We start from the raw sequence: 21,595 nt of genomic DNA on the forward strand, positions 1-21,595 counted from the left end.
CCTGCTACAGCAAAATTTGGCCCAATGTATTTGCAAGACCGAAGACATATATTTGAACATGAATCATGTTGTCATGTCACAGGGTTTGCTGGACACCTTTTGATATAAACATTGCTTCGCTATACAACAATCTTGCTCCCAAAGGTTAAGTGATGAATTGGTGAGCAATGCAAACCAAGCAGGCCACAGGTTTGATCCTTTGTGCTGAGTTAGCTGATCACAGCTGGAATTGTGGTTCGGCTCTACAACTCTCCTTTGGACCCCAAGGTTATGTAGGGGAAACTTGGCCAGGCTTCTGCTCCTAATCACTTTCCAGCCCCATGTGTGTCGATGTGGAATGAAGAAAGGATTGGGCCCAGCTGTGATTCTCCCATGAAGGAATAGCCTGCTAACGTTCTCTGTCAAGACTCACACATGAATAATAGGTGTTTGGATGAAGCATAGGAGGGTGCCCACATAGACACGCTCCAGAGAGAAGTCCCCACCTTCAGAAGAGGAGTGGAGTGAGGGAACAAGAGGTAAGGGGAGAAAGGTGGCAGAGAAAACTGTAGAAAAATTAAAGAAATAAACAATTTAGGACCCGGGTGGGGGCGGCACGCCTTTCCAATTTTGCATCTTGCCCTAAGGTCCCAAAGAAATGGCATTCCCCCAAAATTACCCAGATATGCCTATTTGTCCTAATCAGACAACTGTCTCCCAATTGATTCATCTTTCAGCTCTACCCTAAATGAGGATGAGTGCTGGTGGAGGCACTGTCCGAATAAGCTGTTCTGGTACTTTATGGGACTACTCTCACATGTTGTCCATTTGTGTGAAAGATGAATGATTTACCCAGTGCATCTTAGAAGAAATTCATTTAGAAACGGTTCCTGCAGATTGGAGGTTAGCAAATGTAACCCCGCTATTTAAGAAAGGAGGGAGAGAGAAAACGGGGAACTACAAACCTGTTAGCCTCACATCAGTAGTTGGGAAAATGCTGGAATCTATTGTAAAGGATGCAATAACTGGGCACTTAGAAACTAATAGTAAGATTGGGCAGAGTCAACATGGATTTATGAAAGGGAAATCCTGCTTGACAAACCTATTGGAGTTCTTTGAGGATGTAACTAGTGGAGTAGACAAAGGGGAACCGGTAGATGTGGTGTATTTGGATTTTCAGGAGGCCTTTGATAAGGTCCCACACAAGAGGCTGGTGAACAAAATTAGGGCACATGGAATTGGGGGTAATATACTAGCATGGATTGAGAATTGGTTAACAGACAGAAAACAAACAGTAGGGATAAACGGGTCTTTTTCAGGATGGCAGGCTGTGGCTAGTGGGGTACCGCAAGGATTGGTGCTTGGGCCCCAGCTATTCACAATCTATAATTGATTATTTGGATGAGGGGACTAAATGTATCATTTCCAAATTTGCTGATGATACAAAGCTAGGTGGCAGTGTTAGTTGTGAAGAGGATGTGAAGAGGCTTCAGGGGGCTCTCGACAGGCTCAGTGAGTGGGCGAGAACATGGCAGATGGAATATAATGTGGATAAATGTGAAGTTATCCACTTTGGTAGAAAAAACAGAAAGACAGAGTATTTCCTAAATGGTGAAAGATTGGGGAATGCAGATGCTCAAAGGGACCTAGATGTCCTTGTACACCAGTCACTGAAAGTGAATGTTCAGGTGCAGCAAGCCATTAGGAAGGCAAATGGTATGCTGGCCTTCATTACAAGAGGATTTGAGTACAGGAGTAAAGAAGTCTTACTCCAATTATATAGGGCCTTGGTGAGACCACACCTGGAGTACTGTGTACAATTTTGGTCTCCTTACCTAAGGAAGGATATACTTGCCATAGAGGGAGTGCAATGAAGGTTCACGAGATTGATTCCTGGGATGGCGGGACTGTCGTATGAGAAGAGATTGAGTAAACTAGGCCTGTATTCTCTTGAATTCAGAAGAATGAGAGGGGATCTCATTGAAGCATACAAAACTATTACAGGGCTTGATAGGATGGATGCTGGGAGAATGTTTCTCTTGTCTGGGGAGTCTAGAACCAGGGGCCACAGCCTCAGGATAAAGGGTAGGCCATTCAGGACTGAGATGAGAAGAAATTTCTTCACACAGAGGGTGGTGAATCTTTGGAATTCTCTACCTGAGGGCTGTGGAGGCGGTCATTGGGTATATTCAAAACAGAAGTCGATAGATTTCTGACTAGTAAGGGCATCAAGGGCTATGGCGATAGGGCCGGTGAATGGAATTGAGGCAGAAGATCAGCCATGATCTCATTGAATGGCGGAGCGGGCTCGAAGGGCTGAATGGCCTACTCCTGCTCCTATTTCTTATGTTCTTAAATGATTCATAAATTGTGTTTCAAAATAGTACAGTGCTGAGGGTAAACCTTTCCAAAATTGCCTCTAAGATACTTTCCTCCTTGAAGTGCAACTTAGTGTTTTCTTAATTCTATGACTTGGATGAAGCGATTTAGTTGCACTTTATGACATAGTCAATTAACACCCATCATGATGGGTCTAGACAGAGTAGATAGAGAGAAACTATTCCCATTGGTGGAAGGGTCGAGAACCAGAGGACACAGATTTAAGGTGATTGGCAAAAGAACCAAAGGCGACATGGGGAAAAATTTATTTACGTAGGAGTGGTTATGATCTGGAATGCACTGCCTGAGGGTGGTCCTCTTTTGTTGAACCAAATTAACTGTAACTTAATAAAACTTTAATTAATATTTAAATTAAATTAAAATTTAGTTTGCTGGGGTGATGATGCACTCCATTCCCCGCGGTGCCCACTGGTCTCAGAAGGCCTCAAGTGTGCCGGCGGACACCGCGTGCTCCATCTCCAGGGCCACCCGGGCGCGAACATAGCCACGGAAGAGAGGCAGGCAATCGGGCCGGATGACCCCCTCGACCACCCGCTGCCTGGACCTGTTAATGGCTACTTTGGCCAGGCCCAGGAGCAATCCTACAAGGAGGTCCTCCGACCCGCCCACTCCCCTCCGCACCAGGTGACCAAAGATCAGGAGCGTGGGACTGAAGTGTAACCAAAAATCAAGGAGCAGCCCCTTTAAGTAATGGAACAGGGGCTGCAACCTCACGCATTGAATATAAACATGGAACACGGACTCCTCTAGGCCACAAAAAAGGCAGGCGGCCTGGGAGTCCGTGAACCTACTTAACATTTTATTGCACGGGACTGCTCCTTGCAACACCCTCCAGGCCAAGCCCCCAGTAGAAAAGGGGAGGACTCCCGCATAGAGAGCCCTCCATTGGGGACCTCCGCCGGATGGCAAGATGGGCCTGAGGGTGGTGGAGGCAGGCTCAATCGCGGCTTTCAAAAGGGAAGTGGATAAGAAGCTGAAGGAAAAAAAGTTGCAGGGCTACGGGGAAAGGGCGGGGGAGTGGGACTAGCTGAGGGGCTTTTTTTTTGAGTCAAAACATATTTATTTAAATATGGTAGTAGTTGTTACAACTCATCAATTAGCTGAGGGGCTCCTGCAGAGAGCCGGTACGGTCTCGACGGGCCGAATGGCCACCTGCTGCGCTGCAACCAGATGACACACCGAGGAACTCGGCGGGCTTTAGGACCCGGGTGGGGGCGGCGCGCCTTTCCAGCAGCGGTGTGAGGGCTGGCCGGCGCATGCGCCCGCGGCCGCTGGCTGGAGCCTGTTCGCTGTGAGCTGGAACAAACAGAGTTGTAGGAATTCAGCAGGACCCTGAAAAGAAAGTCGGAAATAGAGTGTGTGTGTGTCGGATTAAAACAGCCGCGCTGGTCCCCTGCACCCACAGGCAGGACTGGGAGAAAGTGCAAAGCCTCCTGAAGTTGGGATACTTGAGCCTCAAACACTTGCAACTGAAAAAAAACAACCTTTTTTTGTTGTTTTTCTTCTGTTGGGAAATCCTGGACCGTAGACTTTACAATCGGAGCCAGGAGCAAATGTTTACAGTGCCTTTGAAAATGTGAAGCTATGGTTTCTCCAGCAAGAACTTGGGATCGTGCCTTACAGAAGCTGACACAGAGGATGTTTAGGGACTAATTGCCGAGCTGGCGGAACTAGAGGGAAGTGACTGAAGCGGGGAGAGAATCTATGAACCGTTTCTCACCTGTTTGTGTTCACTTTATTGAGGCTGGCTGCTGGCCGTAAGCACCATGTCTAAAGTGATTCAGAAGAAAAATCACTGGACAACTAAAGTGCACGAAAGTGTCGTCTGCAAGAACAGGCACGGGGAGCTGAATGTTGTGATCTCAGGTGGAGCAGAGAACGGAGAGTTCTCCTATTTGAGGGAAGCGAATCAGGATCAGATCGTTTACAGCACCGGGGAATTAAGGGAAGGCGAATTGCTGTTGGAAGTGGACGGAGTCCATGTGTCCGGGCTCCCTCTTTATGATGTACGTGGTGTGGTCAAGAGCAGCAAAGGTCCGATCCGCCTGAAAACTGTCAGACAAGGTAGGAAGCTGACCCGAGCACTGCGATCTTGGGCTCGCTCGGAGTTCACACGGTGTTGGAGATTCGGTACCCGCGCTCCCAAGGTTATCATTAGCTTTACACACATTTGTCTCAATATCATTTAAACACTTAAATCATATGGTTGGTCTTTGATTTTTTTTAAAATTCTTCTCCCCGTCAGTGTACTAGCCATAGTTGTAAATTCCACCCCAAGAAATGTTCCAAGGGGCATAAAGATTCTATTAGTCTGGGCGTTTGGTGACGACGCGAGATGATCGAGTGAGTTCCTATTTTTAGAGGAACAGCCACACACACTGTTGTTCACGGTGTTTGTGTCGAGAGGTAGAATTCATTGGTCTACTGGGACTATGGGTAGCGTTTACAAGTTTAGATAGGACTTGGAAGATGCCCAGGTTTATTCAAGTGGACTGAACATTGGCAAATAGTGAAGAAATACCGTTGGCCATTCCCAACTGTCATCCTCCAAACACTGCTGTAAGGCAGGAGAGGAGCAACCTCGCACCTGCTTATAAACATTAGCTTGAATGAAAAGTTGGCAATAAGTTACTGAAATTACCTACCGGCTTTACAATGCTGAATCCTTTTCTTCTATTATACTGCAACTCTGACCGCTGCTACCTTATTACACTCTCTTCTTCATATCCCTTTACTAAGCAGGGTGGCCGCGAAAAATTTCAATGGCCAGAAAAATGTTGCCTTTTCTACCTCGATATTCTCACACAAGTCATGGCCTCACGTCTCCCAGCAAGATGAATCATTTTTCCAGTGCCCTTATTTGGAAGGGTTTTAAAACTTTAATTTGGGTTTTTTGTTTGTGTGATTTACTTTCTGGGAAGAAAATGGAATCTTAACAAAAGAAACCTCTTTTAGCAAGTTTTGTTGGCGGTTAGGTAACATTCATTTTGAAATGTAATATATACTGTGTCCTGCAGGAGAAGGTAAAGCTGGGAGTGGTTGATGGCCTGCCTTTGATTTGTTGCGAGTGCTATTGTAATTCATTCTGACTGCAGGGTCCCTGTAGAAATGTATTATAAACCAATGTCTGCAAATTCAGTGTTGTGTGTAGCACAGTGCTTAGGGAATGTGTTGAATAGGAATGTCTCCCCTTTTGAAAACATAAAATAAATCCCCCCTTCTGCATTTAGTGTAAGGAATAAGCTTGACAATGGCACAGGTTTGGAAGTCAGTCCCTGCCCACTCTCTTGGCTACAGGAATAATGTGGGTGGGGAGTCTAAGGGACAAGAGAGTGGGTGGGGAAGGAGGAGGCTTTAGCACTTTTTATATTTAAAAAAAAGCATGAGCAGAGTTGCAGTTCAAGGCAGTAACACATTGAGGAGTCTCTGATGATGACAAACTGTAAGATCAGAGCTCTTGTGCTTTGTGGTCCATCCTGTGTATTGTTTAAGTGCGCTTCAGTCTGTGTTCATAAAATATGCAGAAGAAGTCATTTTTCTTGTTTGGCAAATTGGAAGGGAAAAATTCCAACTCGGTACAGTTAGTTTGAGTTTGTGGTTGTCCTTTTTTCCCTGTTTTTGGTGACATTTTTGTTTCCAATAGTGGGAGTTGGTGTACTCAAGGACTCTGCCTGTCGCAGTTGTCCAATAAGATCTTGTATATTTTTTAGAAAACGGCAAATGATGTAGACTTATCACCCCCTCCTTATGATGATAAAACCAGCATGATTATGTTTACATTTACAGGCATGGTGAATATAACTTCTTATATTGGCATGGATAAATGGAAGTGTACTGAAGCATGTTGTTTTAGGGCATATTTGAACTGTAGGTTACACTGGGCATAGTTGGAGTTTAAGTAAAGGTAATGTTACCGTTATGGAATATTCTCAGATTATGGTCATCTGAATAAATATGGCTCAGTTGTCAAAGGGTCACATGACATTCCTGAGAAGGAGATTTTGCATCAACACTTGGAATTCTCCACGTCAAGAGTTTAGAGAACACCCTTTCAGTTAAACAGGGCCAGCCATGCTGACAGTTGAACAACTAAATAATTTTAATATATGTTGTGAGATAGTGATTATGCACATCTAGCAAACTGTCTCATTCTGGTTGTGCAGCAGCAGTTTTTTGTCTTTTAAAGATGGATGTCAGATCGCATGGCATTTCATCACCTTCAAAGAGAAAGGATGAATCCACAGATTCTGTCACAGTCACAGTCAAATGGCAATCCTGGCTGGCCAAGTGTGTTTTATGTATGCTTCATGCCACTATTTTTGTGGTAATGTCTCCTAAATTCACCAGGAGCTTGAACACAAGTGACTGCCTGTTTCACGGAGATTATACCAAGATAGTGTTTTGCCAATTATTGACAATGGAGCCAGTGCATCATCAGCTGTTGAGCTTAATCTGTGTCGACAAAATCCTTTTACTATCTCTTGTGATTAGTTTTTGATCACTAAGGCGGCTGCCTTTAATGACTTGTGAAAAGCCTGATCCTTTTTCTGAGTTTGGGGATTTCCTGAGTTACCACAGATTATACCCATGCCATGAGTCAAGGTCAGCTTTCCAAATAGGAAAATAAATCTTCACTTTTTTTTCCTGTTCCTTTTGATGCATCAGTGGGCACATATAGTGTACATTGTGTTACTGAGTCATACAGGTAAAGGAACATGGGAAAAGGAGGAGGCCATTTAGCCCCTGTTCTGCCATTCAATTAGATCATGGCCGATCTGTACCTCAACTCCAGTTACCCGCCTTTGTTCCATATCCTTTGATACTCTCACCTAACAGAAATCTGTTGATACTCAGTCCCAGCATCCACATCCTTCTGGGGGAGTGAGTACCAAATTTCTACTATTCTTTGTGTTAACATAGTGCTTCCTGATTTCATTCCTAAAAGGCTGAGCCGTAATTTAAGATTAGGCCGCCTTGTTCTGGATTCCCCCATCAGAGGAACTAGTTTCTCTGTATCTGCCCTATTGAATCCCTTTTAATAATTTTTAAATACTTCAGTTAGATCACCTCTCAACCTATTAAATTCAAGGGAATACAAGCCAAGTTTATGCATTGTGTCTTCAGAATATCACCCTTTAAGCCCCAGTACCATTCTGGTGAAGAAAGTCCCAAATGCAATATCTGGCCTGAGTTAGTTGCTCTGATTTAGATCAGTATTGAGTGCACTCTAGCTGACTCAAGTGTCCCAGGACTCCTATTCCTTATTACTGTCCAGTGAGCCCTGTTTGAGAGTGCATATGTGTGGACTTCAGAACTGATGCCCTCCTCACCTATTAGGGTGGTCTGCAGGTGGTCACTATATAGGTTCATGCACCAAAAAAAGGCCACTTGGTTAAATACCAAACGGGACTGTTGATACTTGTGGAACTGGATCCTGACATTAATAAGTGCTTTCAGGAAGTGAGGAGAGAAAACTGGAAAAAAGAAGCACCTTACCTTCTCTGCTAAATGCACGTCTATCACTGGGAATTTTAGCTAGGTTATTATGTAAGTAGGCAAAAGAGCTTTTAACAACTTACATTTATATAGCGCCTTTAACATAGAAAAATGTCCCACGGCACTTCTTGAAGCATAATCAGACAAAAATCGATGCCAAGCTAAAGAAGGAGATCTTAGGAGGGCTGACAGGTGGGTTTTAAGGAGGATCTTGAAGGAAGAGAGGGAGGTGCAAAGGTGGAGAGGTTTAGAGTTGGAATTCCATAGGGCTGAGATGGCTTCATTCGAACAGGAAGGGGGTAGGTTGCACATAAGGCCAGAGTTGGAGGAACGCAGAGTCCCTGGAGTGTTGTAGCCATGGGGAAGGTTGCAGAGATGGGGAGGGGCAAAACCATGAAGGAATTTAAATACGAGATGAGAAGTTTAAATTCATTTTTCTTTAGGTGTGTTATTTTTGTGTGGCATGTTGGAAATAGCTGGAATATCCAATGTGCTAGAGTTTGGAATGTTTCACTTTCTGCCATTTCCACCAATATAGCTGCAGCTACAAGGTTATCCAGAGGTGACTGGAAATCGTGACAATCACGTTCACTTATCTCATCTGGGATTAGTAGACTGGCTGAGTGGGACTGTTTACTATTCAACCGTTGCGTTTGATCTCAAAACTGAAGTTTGAGCAGTTCTGTTCCAGGTCTCTAAGGGGTTTTGTTCCTGATTTTATTCCTTAAAAGTTTTGGGGTGCATTTCTTTTTGAATCGATGTTTCAGCTGTTTAGTTTGCAGCTAATCGTAGCCTTCTGAGTTCTTACAGCTCTGCCAGTGTTTTTCTTGCATTGGAATTATGGGAAAAAACATGGGGTGAAAAGCTTTGGTAGTTTTTAAAATACTGCCTGTAGCAGAACCGGTCAGTGTAAGATGGGTAATATTGAACTGGGAATTTGTGTGTTCTGTTACATTCGTTTTAGCATGTATAATTGAGCTGCTGAGAGAATAATTATTTTCCTTTTGGTACTTGCTGCTGCCTGTGAAGTTGGATGATCGCTCACTTGTGCATTTGTGATTGACAGGTATTAATTGTTACTGCTCTGTGTTGAATTCCATCCGGTAGTCTTGTGGTATTGAAAGTCATAGCACTAATACAGTAATATCACCACTAACGGCACAGAGCGTGAAAATTTAAATTCAACAGAATGCCTATCATGTTTTTTTAAATGGAGTAATTTGGAGCCACTCCACTGTTTCCTCTGGTGTCATTACCATGGCTGGTGTGTAGTTAAGGGAGTTGTTTTTTTTATCCTCTGCAGTTTGATCCCTCCTTTTTATTCTGTGATGATATGGATCCCTCTCAATTGTTTTGCAAATCTATGCTTTCTCTCCCCTTGAGCCTTGCTAACTCATTCTCAAACTGCAGCTGTGAGGGCAGGTGGGAAACCATTCTGGCTGGCTACCAAGAAGTAGCCTGGCAATCACTCGTCCTACAGTTGTCCCTTCTTTCTGTGACTTCTTTCTATGAGCCTAGCCGGCTCCACTTGGTACTTCACTAAGCAACATGATGAGGCAGAGCTCCCAGCCAGAAATTGAAGCTATCTCTCTCTCCCCTGTGGTGGCACTCAGCTCAACCTTCGATACATTTCTATGGCACTGTCATTCAGGCCCACTTTGTCATTGTACCTGATCCTGAGGAAGCATTGAGAATACAGTACACCAATCATATCGAGCTTTTCAAAGAAAATGTGTGACAGTTTCAGGGGAAGGGGAAGAAAATTTAACATTATTACTGGAGCATACTGGTTCCTTTAATGGAAATAGAAAAATGGGAATTGGCGTGTACATTACCATTTGCTGCGTTATCTTTCCCTTGAGAGATGATGCATTGCAAAAGATAAAAACATTTTCTTTACTTCCTGCTGTTTGATGTTTATTTTCCTGACTTTTACAATATAATATTAAGAGTCCTACACCTGGTTCTTGGTTCTGTCGATTCCTGGCATTCTAAAATCTCCAGCATATGTTAGTGATTTTCTCGCCACCCCTCCCTTTATTTTGTATCTTGGCTATTCAAATCCATTCGCCCTGTTTGAGCTGTGATATTTAGCAGGAGTTTGAGCAGACAATCCAATGTCTGCCCTTCGATCACAACCCTGGCCACTGGTTTTGCAGCTCCTAACTGCACTCCAGGATGTTGGAATGAGCCTGGCTACAAACATTCCATCAGTGGCCATCACCCTGCTGTCTGTAGTGGGGTTGAAATAGGCAATACTGGATTCCCCATTTCTGATTAATGCTGAAAGATTGCAGGGCTAGCCAACCTGAGGAGTCAAAGCTGTGAGCTTTCTCACTGTGCCATGATTATTGCTCCCCTAACAGAGTGCGTAACATGCATAATCCTGTAAAACCCACGGACAGGTGGCACTCCTTCTCCAAGAGGTTGAGGTTACACACGTCATGTTGTTCTACAAGGTGAGGTCAGTAATGTCACTTGGAGGAAAACTGAAAGATATAATTACCACAACATAATTGAATAATAGAACACAAAGCTTAGGACCAGGGGCAGTTCATGGTACATGACAGCCAGAGGTATGACACTCTGCCTGCCCCCATTACATAACCTGGTTTCTCCAACTGGCAGAGCTTTTGAACAGAATTAAAAGGAAAAATCACGCTTAATGAGGGGGAAAAAAAAAGCCTGATGCAGACAGATGGTTGGAAAATGATATAACTGTGATTCGCGCACAAGAAACAAATCATAGTAATAAGGAAGGATGGTAATTTTGACTTATTTTAAATAAATAACCCAGGAAATAAGGCCAACCCTGGATGACTGCATTTCTTCTCCCTGGAGAATATACTAAGTTGGACAGATATTCTTTATCTAATGGGAAGGCTTTTTATTTTTGAAAGGTTCATGAAAATCTTAATGCATTATAAATGTTTTTTTTCTGAAGTAGTTACATGATTTATAAAATGAATCAGTAACAAAAACAGTCCGACACAGGAGAAAAGACTTGAGACTGCAAAATTGGCTTTAAAAATAGTCCGGAAAAAGTATTAAAGAACATACATACCACTCTTAACATAGATTTCCTTTTAAAAGTCCTATCAACGTGTCTGTAAATACCCCTCAGAATTCTACTCTTGCAATCATTTCTTTCAGTTTACAGAGCTAGGAGCTCTGTGCCCGGGTACAGTTGCTATCAGTTGCAGTCTGTGTGCAGATTGGAGGAGGTGTACTTAGATAGCAGGACAGATATGTCTTCAGTTTTTGCTCTCCTGAGATGGAGTGCTCCACTACCCCTAAATGCTTTGTCAGCTGTGTTAACCACTGAAAGAAATAGTGTTTGAATGGTAAGCCTCAAACACTCTCTGACTCACTCACTGTTTGAGCTTCCCAGATTATCCCAGGCAGACACATTAGTGAGTTAACATTGAAGTGTCACCTGCTAGGGCCACATTGGCGCTCCAACATATTGCACTGTTGAGTGAAGCAACGTGGGTTTCTGGCTGCAATTTCCCATGCGGCGAGTCCTCGAGTTATGGAATGAAAGCTGCGCATTCCTGCCGGGGTCCATGGGGTTTGGAATCTGCCACTCTTGCACATCTGTGAGCCAGCTCAAAAACTGAATTGGCAGAAGCCTGGGAATAAGTCACCTGCCCTTGAGTCAGTTGCCCACATACTGGTCATGGGTATTGTGTGTGGCATGGGGGGTCCCAAAAGTTATGAAAAATTAATTTAACAGGACCCCAAAATTTACATATTACAAAACAGTAAAAAAAAAGTACAGAAACATTCAGAGGGAAATTACAGGAAGCTCCTTGGGATTGAACTTTATTGTGAACAAAGAGATCCTGTGTCCTTGCTGGTGTTCCTGGTACTCCCCTATATTCTTGGATGTTTTTCCTGTTGTGGTTCTGTTTTAGCAGAATGTACAACTTTTATCACTGTCTTATTGGAAGGAATGTAGAACTTTATTATTGTAAGAAATACTGTTTTACTTTCTTACAACATATTGATTTGAATATCTAGAGCAAGGTTACTGAAATAAATTACATGTCCTTCATTAGTTATGGGGTTGTCGCAACCTGTCCCATAAACCTATCATAGGATCATGAGGGCCTGATAAGGAATGGTCTTGTTATTGGCCAGCATTCTCTGAACTTGCAGAGTATTGACTTGTTTTGACTGTATTTTGCATTAGCTGATTTTTCATTTAAGCACTTCCTTGGGACTAACCAGCCCTGTTTACATTGCAAGCAACAAAGTGATTTGTACAAGAAACAAGCAGAAGGTGAAATGTACAAGGAATGAGTGGAATTCATTGGATAGTCTCCAGGCTGATCGAGCAAGCTATACAATTATTCACAGGATGGAATGCACAAATAAGATCCAGGTATCTGCTGCAAAGCTGAAGCCAAGGATCCCACAATACCACAACATCAAAAAATAATTTGTAAAGGGAAAAGACCCAAGTATTTTCCAATTGAAGCAACATGTCCAGGCTGGATTTTTCTAGCTCCTGTTCTTTTCAGGCATGATACAGTAATCTTTGGACGTCTTTCAAACAGTAACTGTGCTCACTATGCAATAAAAGAAGGAAAAAATCCAGATGTAAGAAACTGCTGGATTATTCTGCGAATTCAATATTAATTGTTATAAAATAAATACTTGCATTTATATAGCGCCTTTCACGATTTTTCACAAAAGGAAATGCAGCAGCCAATTTGCACACAGCAGGCTTTGACAAACAATAATGGAATACATGACCAGATCATCTGTTTTAGGTGTTGGTTGACCAGGACACCGGGACCACTTCCCTGCTACATATGATTGAATGAATGGGCTGATACAGAGATGGTCATAATAGTAGGTCAGTTACTAGTTAATGCAAGTGTGTTCAGCAGATATGTGCAGGCATAATTGTTAATAGAGCCTTTTGGCATCTCTCTTGGCCCATTATTTACTCCAGCATGATTTCAAAATGCTATTATGATATTTTTGTGCTACTTCAGTAGAACTCAACCATTTTTTTTGTTACCTCTGATATCGCGCCCAGATGGGCTACTTGATGTGTGTTGCTTCAGGCGCATTGAAGTTAGTTTTAGTTTTCTACAGATGTTCTGGCTACGACTAGCTGACTTGCCACAGATAGGAAATCGATCCTGGGAATCGTTTTAGTGTGTATGCCACTGTTCCACATTAAGAGGTATTTTTTATCCAGTGAGCCATCAGGAGAGTGAGTTCAACTATCCTTGAATGGGGAATCAAAGGGCATCTAGCAACCAGTGAAATGAGCAGTGATTGTGTGAGTGAGGACTGAATATGGTGTCACTGTGCAAATTTTGTTTGGGCCTGTAGAGCACATCCTATGAGAGCAATTCCTGGGCATATAAAACACCCACCTTTTTTTTAAATGTGATTTTATTTTGTTGCCTTTTTGTGTTAAATGAACAAAATCAAGTGGTTGTGTTGGCACTAAAAAGCCTGCATTGTGAGCAGTAGTTAGTGCCAAATGTACATGTTTTCAGCTCCCCTGATGGACTTAGTGAGCAAATAAACTGCTCGGAGCAGTTTAGAAAGTAGAAAGATACCAGGTTCGATCCCCGCTCTGTGCTCATAGAGCTGATTTTAGCCACTCTAGGAATCTGGGTGCTACAGTTGGCCTCAGCACCACTGACAAGGAATTAGAAAAACACCAGCATGGGTTCAGCTCGTGACAGTTACCCAGTGAGTCCTACTGGAAAGTGTGCACTTGTGGACATTGGGTGAGGAGAAGATTGGGCCTCTCTAGATAGGCCCCACAATCTGTGATTCATTCCACGCTTGCGCATATGAGGAATGGCTCTGCCCGCTAAGTAGCAAATGGTGACCGGTAATGTGAGATCTCAGTTTGGCATGAAACAGAAAGGATGGGCGAACATTGGAAGGGGGGAAAAGTATTCAATTAAAAAAAAAAAATCACAATTAGCCATCAAATGTACATGTTTTCCATTTCTCATGGCCAATCATGTTATACCGGTGAAGGTATTTTAAGGGGGAAAAATTCGGTTGCTTGGCGCTTCCTGTTAGCGCCTCGAGGGGGCGCAAAGCAACGAATGAAATTCAGCGGGGGGTTAGCGGCAGCAGTAGCTGGTAGCGCCCCGCGGTGCTGCACCTCCGGCGATGACATCATCACCGTGCACCGGTCGCAAACTTGGCTCGCGCCTCCTGACCTACCACCAGACGCTATGTCCGACAGGGTCAGGGGAGCGTTCTTGCAGCCGGGTAGGCAGTAATTAAAGGGCAGGTGCCGGGCGGTCATTCTTTTTGGGCCGCCTGCCAGCACCTGCCCCCTCTGGCCTCCTGCTGCGGGGTGCTGGCTGCGATCCGTCAACCCGGCACTCCTCATGAGTGCCGGGCTCTTTTGCTGGCACCCCGCTCCCCGGTGGCCCAGCAGGGCCCTGGTGCACGCTGCGCTAGGCCCCTCCCCTTTAATCAGGGTGGGAGGCCTGGAGTACTGTGGCGCTACTGCACGTAGCTCACGATATTCCATGGGCGCGCCCCAAGAGGGAGGGGGAGCGCTTCCAGTAGCGCCCCGCCTCCTGCTTGGGGTGCAACCATTGAATTTCGGGTGCGCTAACTTTTTCGGGGCACTAAAAGCGAAGGTAGCGCCCCAAAGGGGGCATGAGCCAATTTTCTCCCCTAAATGTCATCGGTAAAGGAGGAAGATGGTAATGGCTCTCCTTTCAGCCACCAACCTCTACTGAATGTTACGGAACTTCGGTTTGAATGTTATAGAAGGGGGCAGGACCTTGCAGTGGCTGTACCATTTTATCCAATTACTGTCGAGCTTTTCGTTGAGAATTCTAAATCATAGCCATGGTTAACAAAACTGCCAAGGCCTGGAAAAAGCAGATGAAATCACTTTAGCCCCCAAACTGCATATTCTGTCCCAAAGTACAAGGAAAGATTTTTAAAAATTGCCTTGGAGGACTTTGAACAAACACTTGTGCGTCTGTAAGACGAAGAATTTGGTTGCGTGGAATGCAGTTGTACCAGATAACAGTGTTTCCTTTGTACTGAATGGTGCAATTTTGCTCCTGTAACCTCTGCAGTACCTTAATTAGGGAGTTAAGGGTGGAGCTAAAGTAGTAAAATATTTAAAAGCAATATATATGTGCTCTGGTGCCACTACATTTCTGCTGGGTTCAGAACTCTTTCAGTGTGTGGGTTTTTGGTTTTATTTTAAGCGCAATTCTGCTTCTGACGGTGTAGGAAAGTGAAATCTACATGTAACAGAATTCTACTACTAAAGTAAATAAATAAAACAAGCTTTGGGGTGTTTATCACCGTCGCCTCTTTCAGTTTCCGCCTTCAATTCTCTTCCCACCTCTTCTGAAGGTGGTGACTTGTGCAGCCTGCCTTCCGTTAAGTTTCCGAGTTGCCATTCTTTGTGTGCGAGGCCAGATAGTCGGTCTCCGTGGGCTGTTTAGTTATGAGAGGCATCACAACCTATTCACTCGACCTTCACACACGCACACTGAGGTCACTAGGTAGAAGGAGTTATAATTCTAGTTACGTTTTGTTTCCTTCTCACGAATCGAGGATTAGTTGTAATGCCCATACTGCCAACACAGGGACTTTATCCTCTGTATTGTTGTAGTAATTAACAAGTGGTATTTTTACTGAGTTTTATATGATGTTTAACATAATTTTAGAATGGCAGAAATAAACCATTTGTCATTTAAGCCTGTGCTGGTGCTAGATCTTCAGTTTTGGAGATCCTGATTCTAGTCCTATTTCTGTGCCCCTTCACTGCATCGTTTTATATTCATTTTCAATGATGTTGTGGTCTCTGTCTCAATAGTCACTTGTGATGAAATGTTCCATGTTCTAATGGTAATAATGTTTCCAGTGGTTGAGGGGGTCTAGAACAATGGGACATGGACATATGATTTAGGACAGAGAACAAGAAAAACTTTCTTACACCGAGAGTTATCGGGCTGTGGACGACAGTACCAGGGTTTGTGATTGAAGCAGAGGCCACGTCAACATTTAAGAACAGATTGCATAAGTGGTTCTGATCCTTGTTTTCAAATCCCTCCATGGCCTCGCCCCTCCCTAACACTGTAATCTCCTCCAGCCCCACAACCCCCCCGAGACATCTGTGCTCCTCTAATTCTGGCCTCTTGAGCATCCCTGATTATAATCGCTCAACCATCAGTGGCCGTGCCTTCTGTTGCCTAGACCCTAAGCTCTGGAATTCCCTGCCTAAACCTCTCCGCCTCTCTTTCCTCCTTAAAACCTACCTCTTTGACCAAGTTTTTGGTCACCTGCCCTGATTTCTCCTTATGTGGCTTGATGTCAAATATTTTGTCTTATAATACTTCTGTGAAGCGCCTTGGGACGTTCTACTATGTTAAAGGCGCTATATAAATACCTGTTGTTGTTGTTGTTGTTAAAGGAAAGGCAAATAACGGGATGTGGGAATAGAGTGGACACATGGGATTAGGGCTACATCTTATTGTGGAGGATGAACACCAACATGGATTTGTTGAGCTGAGTGGCCTGTTTCAGAGATGTCATTTCTATGTAATTCCATGTAGTAACATTGTTTGTGAAAAATGTATTCTGATTTCCTCCTTCATTCTTCTAGTGATGATGCTGAGCTTATGCCCCTCCATCCCATTACCAATTTATCAACCAACAAAAATAATCTTTCACGATTCACCCTCAAAACATTTCAGTATTTTGAATATGTCCACTGGATCACCCCTTGACCTTCAACTTTCTAACAGAAAAAGGCTACTTTTTCAAGCCTGCCTTCATAACTATCACTTCTCATACCTGGTATCATTTTAGTGAGCCTTTGAGTGTATCCTTCGCATAGCTGTAATATTATTCTTGTAATGGAGTATCGAGGATGTGATACCAAACCTTTATCAGTTATTTATTTTTAAATTGACTTCTATTTCAACTGAAGAAATCATGCACCATAATAACAAACCGAATAACATCAGGCTTTAAAAAAAAACTCATCTCCCTTCACCACCTCACCCCACCCCCCTCAACCAAGAGAGTTCCGTGTATGTCCTACTTGGTCTGACGTTCTCTCACTGTCTTTCTTTCTTTGTCCTACCTGTCAGCATTCCACATTTCTGATTCAGTTGGAGAAATGCATGAATGAAATGCCAGAACCTTTGCCCTCACAGACCAAAAGCCAGGCTGCAAATACAGGACAGAAGACTACATGATGCTGCACTAATCGCCAGGCAGTATCGCTCTACTTACTTATCAGTTTCCACATAAATTACTGAATAGTAAATGGCAGTAAAATTCAAGAGAAAATATCATGTGCTTAGTAACCTATGGTATAGACAAGATGTGCAATGCAGCCAGTTTTACAGAAAGACAAATCACTAGCTGGATTCATTGGACATTAAGCCCATGAGTGTGTGATTGATGTCACTTGACTTGCTTTTGAGTAAACTGTTATATGCCTTAACGCTCTATGTGCAGCAGAGACATTGTTAAGAGAGATGGCAGTGTAACAGTGAAATCTTTATGCTCGTATTCATTGAAGAAGCAATTTTGCCAGGAGCAATGTTGAAATGCTAATGATTTTTAAAGAGTTACTTGGCTACTTTTATGTAATTTTCCCTGTTCAGAGCCGAATGTGGCCTTTCTAACTGCCGTGTGTACACTCGGGGCGTGCTTCCATTGCTGCTCCCTTTTAGTTTCTGAGTATCTCCTGCCTGCAGAAATCCACCTGCTCTTCCTGCTCCACCTGTTCCACCTTTGTGACGCAGTGCATTCCAGAGCCAGCCACCTGTTTACGCTTCAGGCAGGCAGTCGCTTCCTCACAATAGTCAGCTTGACTTAATGCAGGAAGTATTTGCAGAGCGCCAGATACAGAAACCCAGTGGTTTCGATGGTGATTGATCTGCTGATACAATTGTCATCTTTTGCCATGCTCAGTTACGGACTTTGACACAATCCCTGGTTGCAGCTTCTCCCTCAGTTCCCTTCTGTAAAGAGAGTTGTCGGGACACTTAAAAGTTGCAACGACTGAGTTTAAACCCTGCTGCAACAAATCATAAGCTGTGTCATGATGGTGTCTCCTGGATGATGGTATGATGCCAGGTCCCCAGACATTACAGAAATAAGTGAAAATAAAGAGGATTCTATTTTAAAGTGGGAATTGTGGTGTCTAGTTTAGAAATACTTATCTACTCTTGATAATTCAGAGTTGTTTATTGCACTGATGATTTGAATTACACAATCATTTGAACGAAGCAATAGAAGTGTCCAGCAGTGTGGGAATTTGCATAAAAAATGGAATTACCAGATCATTTGAATTAAGCAACTTTGAATTGAAGCGTTGACTGCATTCAGGACTATTTGCTTAAAAATTGGACTGTCCAATTCAAAACTGAATGGGTGGTGCCCTATTGAGTTACCAATTTCTGCATAAATAACAATGTATTCAACATAATTAATTTATATAATTGTGAACAATTTTTATTGTGTTCTCTAAACTGGCAGGACAGGTTAACAAAGCAGTTAATAAAGCATATGGGGTCCTGAGCTTTATAAATAGAGGCAGAGATTACAAAAGCCAGGAAGTTATGCTAAACCAATATAAAACACTAGTTTGTCTCCAGCTGGAGTATTGTGTCCAATTCTGGGCACCACACTTTAGCAAGGACGTGAAGGCTTTGGAGAAGGTACAGAAGAGATTTACTAGAATGGTTCCAGGGATGAGGTATTGCAGTTTCATGGATAGACTGGAGAAGCTGGGGTTGTGCTCCTTAGAGTAGAGAAGGCTAAGAGGAGATTTGATAGAGGTGTTTAAAATCATGAAGGGATTAGATGGAGTAAATAAAGAGAAACCCGTTCCAATGGCTGAAGGGTTGATAACGAGAGGACTCAGATTTAAGGTGATTGGTGACATGAGGAAAAACTTTTTTATGCAATGAGTGGTTCGGATTTGGAATGCACTGCCTGATAGGGTGGTGGATACAGATTCAACAGTAGCTTTCAAAAGGGAATTGGATAAATACTTTGAAGGAGAAAAATTTGCAGGGATACGGGGAAAGAGTGGGGGAGTGGGATTAATTGGATTGCTCTTTGAAAGAGCCGGCGCAGATTCGATGGGCCGAATGGCCTCCTTCTGTGCTGTACTATTCTATGATTCTAAACAATGATTTTAAAGGTTCACTAATGCTTTTTTTTTTACCATGTCTTCATAATGAGCTTTTCTCTCAAGGGTGACCTGATGGAGATCTTGAAGATGATGAAAGGGTTTGATAGGGTAGAATCAGAGAAAATGTTTCCGCTTGTCAGGGAGACCAAATATAAGATAAATAAATCCAATAGGGAATTCAGGAGAAACTTCTTTAGCCAGAGATTGGTGAGAATGCGGAATGCTACCACATGGTGTAGTTGAGGCGAATAGCACAGATGCATTTAAGGGGAAACTAAATAAACACGAGGGAAAAATGCATAGAAGGATATGCTGATAGGGTTAGAAGAAGAGAGGTGGGAGCAGGCTCGTGTGGAGCCGAAGCACTGGCATGGACCAGTTGAGTCGAATGGCCTGTTTCTGTGCTGTACATTCTATGTGAACAGTTAGCACTGTTGAATAATCAGGATTTACAGTGAAACCTCCATTATGCACCATAATGGGCAAACCATTATGCTTCTGAACTCTCCGAGTGGATATTGCAAATTGGTGATAAAACGTGAGTCTGGAAATTTTTGCCATAAGCTAATACCATGGAAATGAAGGGAAGCAGAACACAAACACCATAAATTAAAGTTTCATGGGCTGTGAGGTTAATTTAAAAAAGAAAAATTCATTCTCTGGATGTGGACGCCACTGGCATTTATTGCAAATCCCTAGTTGCCCAAAGAAGGTGGTGGTGGGCAATGTTCCCCCTAATATTTTTTTCGGTGCAAGGTCCCTTTTAACGGGCTGCATGGCCCATTCAAAGTTTTGTACATGCGTGAAATTTCACATTTGAAAAGACTGTCCTGGGCTGCGTGGGACCGGGCAACTTCGAGGGAACGTTGGTGGTGGGCTTGCTAGGCCGCTTCGGAAGACATTTAAGAGTCAACCACATTGGTGTGGGACTGGAGTCACATTTCGGCCAGACCAGGTAAGGACAGCAGGTTTCCTCCCCTAAAGGACATTAGTGAACTGGTTGGGTTTTTACGGCAATCCACTAGCCTCATGGCCACTTTTACTAAAACAGGCTTTTTATTTCCAGATTTTTTTAACTGAATTGCCATGCTGGAATTTGATCTCTCATTCTCTGGATTATTGGGGCAGGCCTCTGGCTAACTAGTCCAGTAACGTAACCAGTGCATACGTGCACCTATGTCAGACATGGAGCTGCCACCTTTTGCTAAGTTCAAAAGTAGAGTCAAGGGCAAAGCAAAGGAAAAAAATATATCTTTTTAACTATGACAACATATTTATTCTAATTGAGCCTTCTTTTCCTCCCTCAAAAATTTAACCATCAGGCCAAGAAAAGCAAAGGCAATAAGATCAATCAGATCGGAGAAATTGGCATTATGTATGGAGGTGATGTTTTGCGTAAGGCTTTGTTGGCAAAAATTCTGATGCCTAACTGGGAAAGCACATTGTTGGAGCACGGATGCTAGAGACTTCCTCTGTAGAATAAACACAACCAATGCTGTATATAAAGTATACACCAGTGCACAGGTTTGTTGTTTATTTAGTTACCTGATGCTGAATTAAATTCTGCACAGAATCAGAACTTGAGGCTATAACAGCATCAGAGTGCTGGAGTCACCGGCTCCTGTGTGAGCCACTGTGAGTCCATGCGAGACGGCCGGAGTCACCGGCTCCTGTGTGAGCCACTGTGAGAAGGCTGGAAATCACCGGCTCCTGTCTGAACCACCGGGGGAAGGCCGGAGTCACCGGCTCCTGTGTGAGCCACTGTGAGTCCATGCGAGACGGCCGGAGTCACCGGCTCCTGTGTGAGCCACTGTGAGAAGGCTGGAAATCACCGGCTCCTGTCTGAACCACCGGGGGAAGGCCGGAGTCACCGGCTCCTGCGTGAGCCACCGTGAGATGGCCGGAGTCACCGGCTCCTACATGAGCCACCGGGAGAAGGCCGGAGTCACCGGCTCCTGTGCGAGTCACCGGGGGAAGGCCGGAGTCACCGGCTCCTGTGCGAGTCACCGGGGGAAGGCCGGAGTCACCGGCGCCTGTGTGAGTCACCGGGAGAAGGCCATAATCACCGGCTCCTGCATGAGCCACCGGGAGAAGGCCGGAGTCACCGGCTCCTGTGCGAGTCACCAGGGGGAAGGCTGGAGACACCGGCTCCTGCATGAGTCACCGGGAGAAGGCCGGAATCACCGGCTCCTGCATGAGTCACCGGGAGAAGGCTGGAATCACCGGCTCCTGTGCGAGTCACCGGGAGAAGGCCGGAGTCACCGGCGCCTGTGTGAGTCACTGGGAGAAGGCAGGAGTCACCGGCTCCTGTGTGAGCCACCGTGAGAAGGCCGGAGTCACCGGCTCCTGCATGAGCCACCGGTGGAAGGCTGGAGTCACCGGCTCCTGTGTGAGTCACCGGGAGAAGGCCGGAGTCACCGGCGCCTGTGTGAGTCACTGGGAGAAGGCCGGAGTCACCGGCTCCTGTCTGAGCCACCGGGGGAAGGCCGGAGTCACCGGCTCCTGTGCGAGTCACCGGGAGATGGCAGGAGTCACCGGCTC

At 44.2% G+C, this 21,595-nt stretch overlaps 1 protein-coding gene across 8 annotated transcripts in view; it reads left to right on the plus strand.

The window, feature by feature from the left end:
- The first annotated feature begins 3,649 nt into the window (after positions 1 to 3,649).
- Positions 3,650 to 21,595, plus strand: part of magi1b (membrane associated guanylate kinase, WW and PDZ domain containing 1b) — a 532,630-nt gene continuing 514,684 nt past the window's right edge. For 4 of the 8 annotated variants that reach the window (XM_086001484.1, XM_086001485.1, XM_086001488.1 and 1 more), the window contains exon 1: positions 3,653 to 4,443. In XM_086001484.1, the coding sequence (XP_085857610.1) occupies positions 4,146 to 4,443 (298 nt within the window). In that variant the 5' untranslated portion in view covers positions 3,653 to 4,145. Of the gene's footprint in view, positions 4,444 to 21,595 lie in introns of all 8 variants that reach the window. The other 4 variants (XM_086001489.1, XM_086001492.1, XM_086001486.1 and 1 more) reach the window with 2 other exon arrangements.

This window comes from Somniosus microcephalus, chromosome 11 (assembly GCF_052327205.1).
Source record: "Somniosus microcephalus isolate GS21.2 chromosome 11, FLI_Smic_1.0, whole genome shotgun sequence".
NCBI lineage: Eukaryota > Metazoa > Chordata > Chondrichthyes > Squaliformes > Somniosidae > Somniosus > Somniosus microcephalus.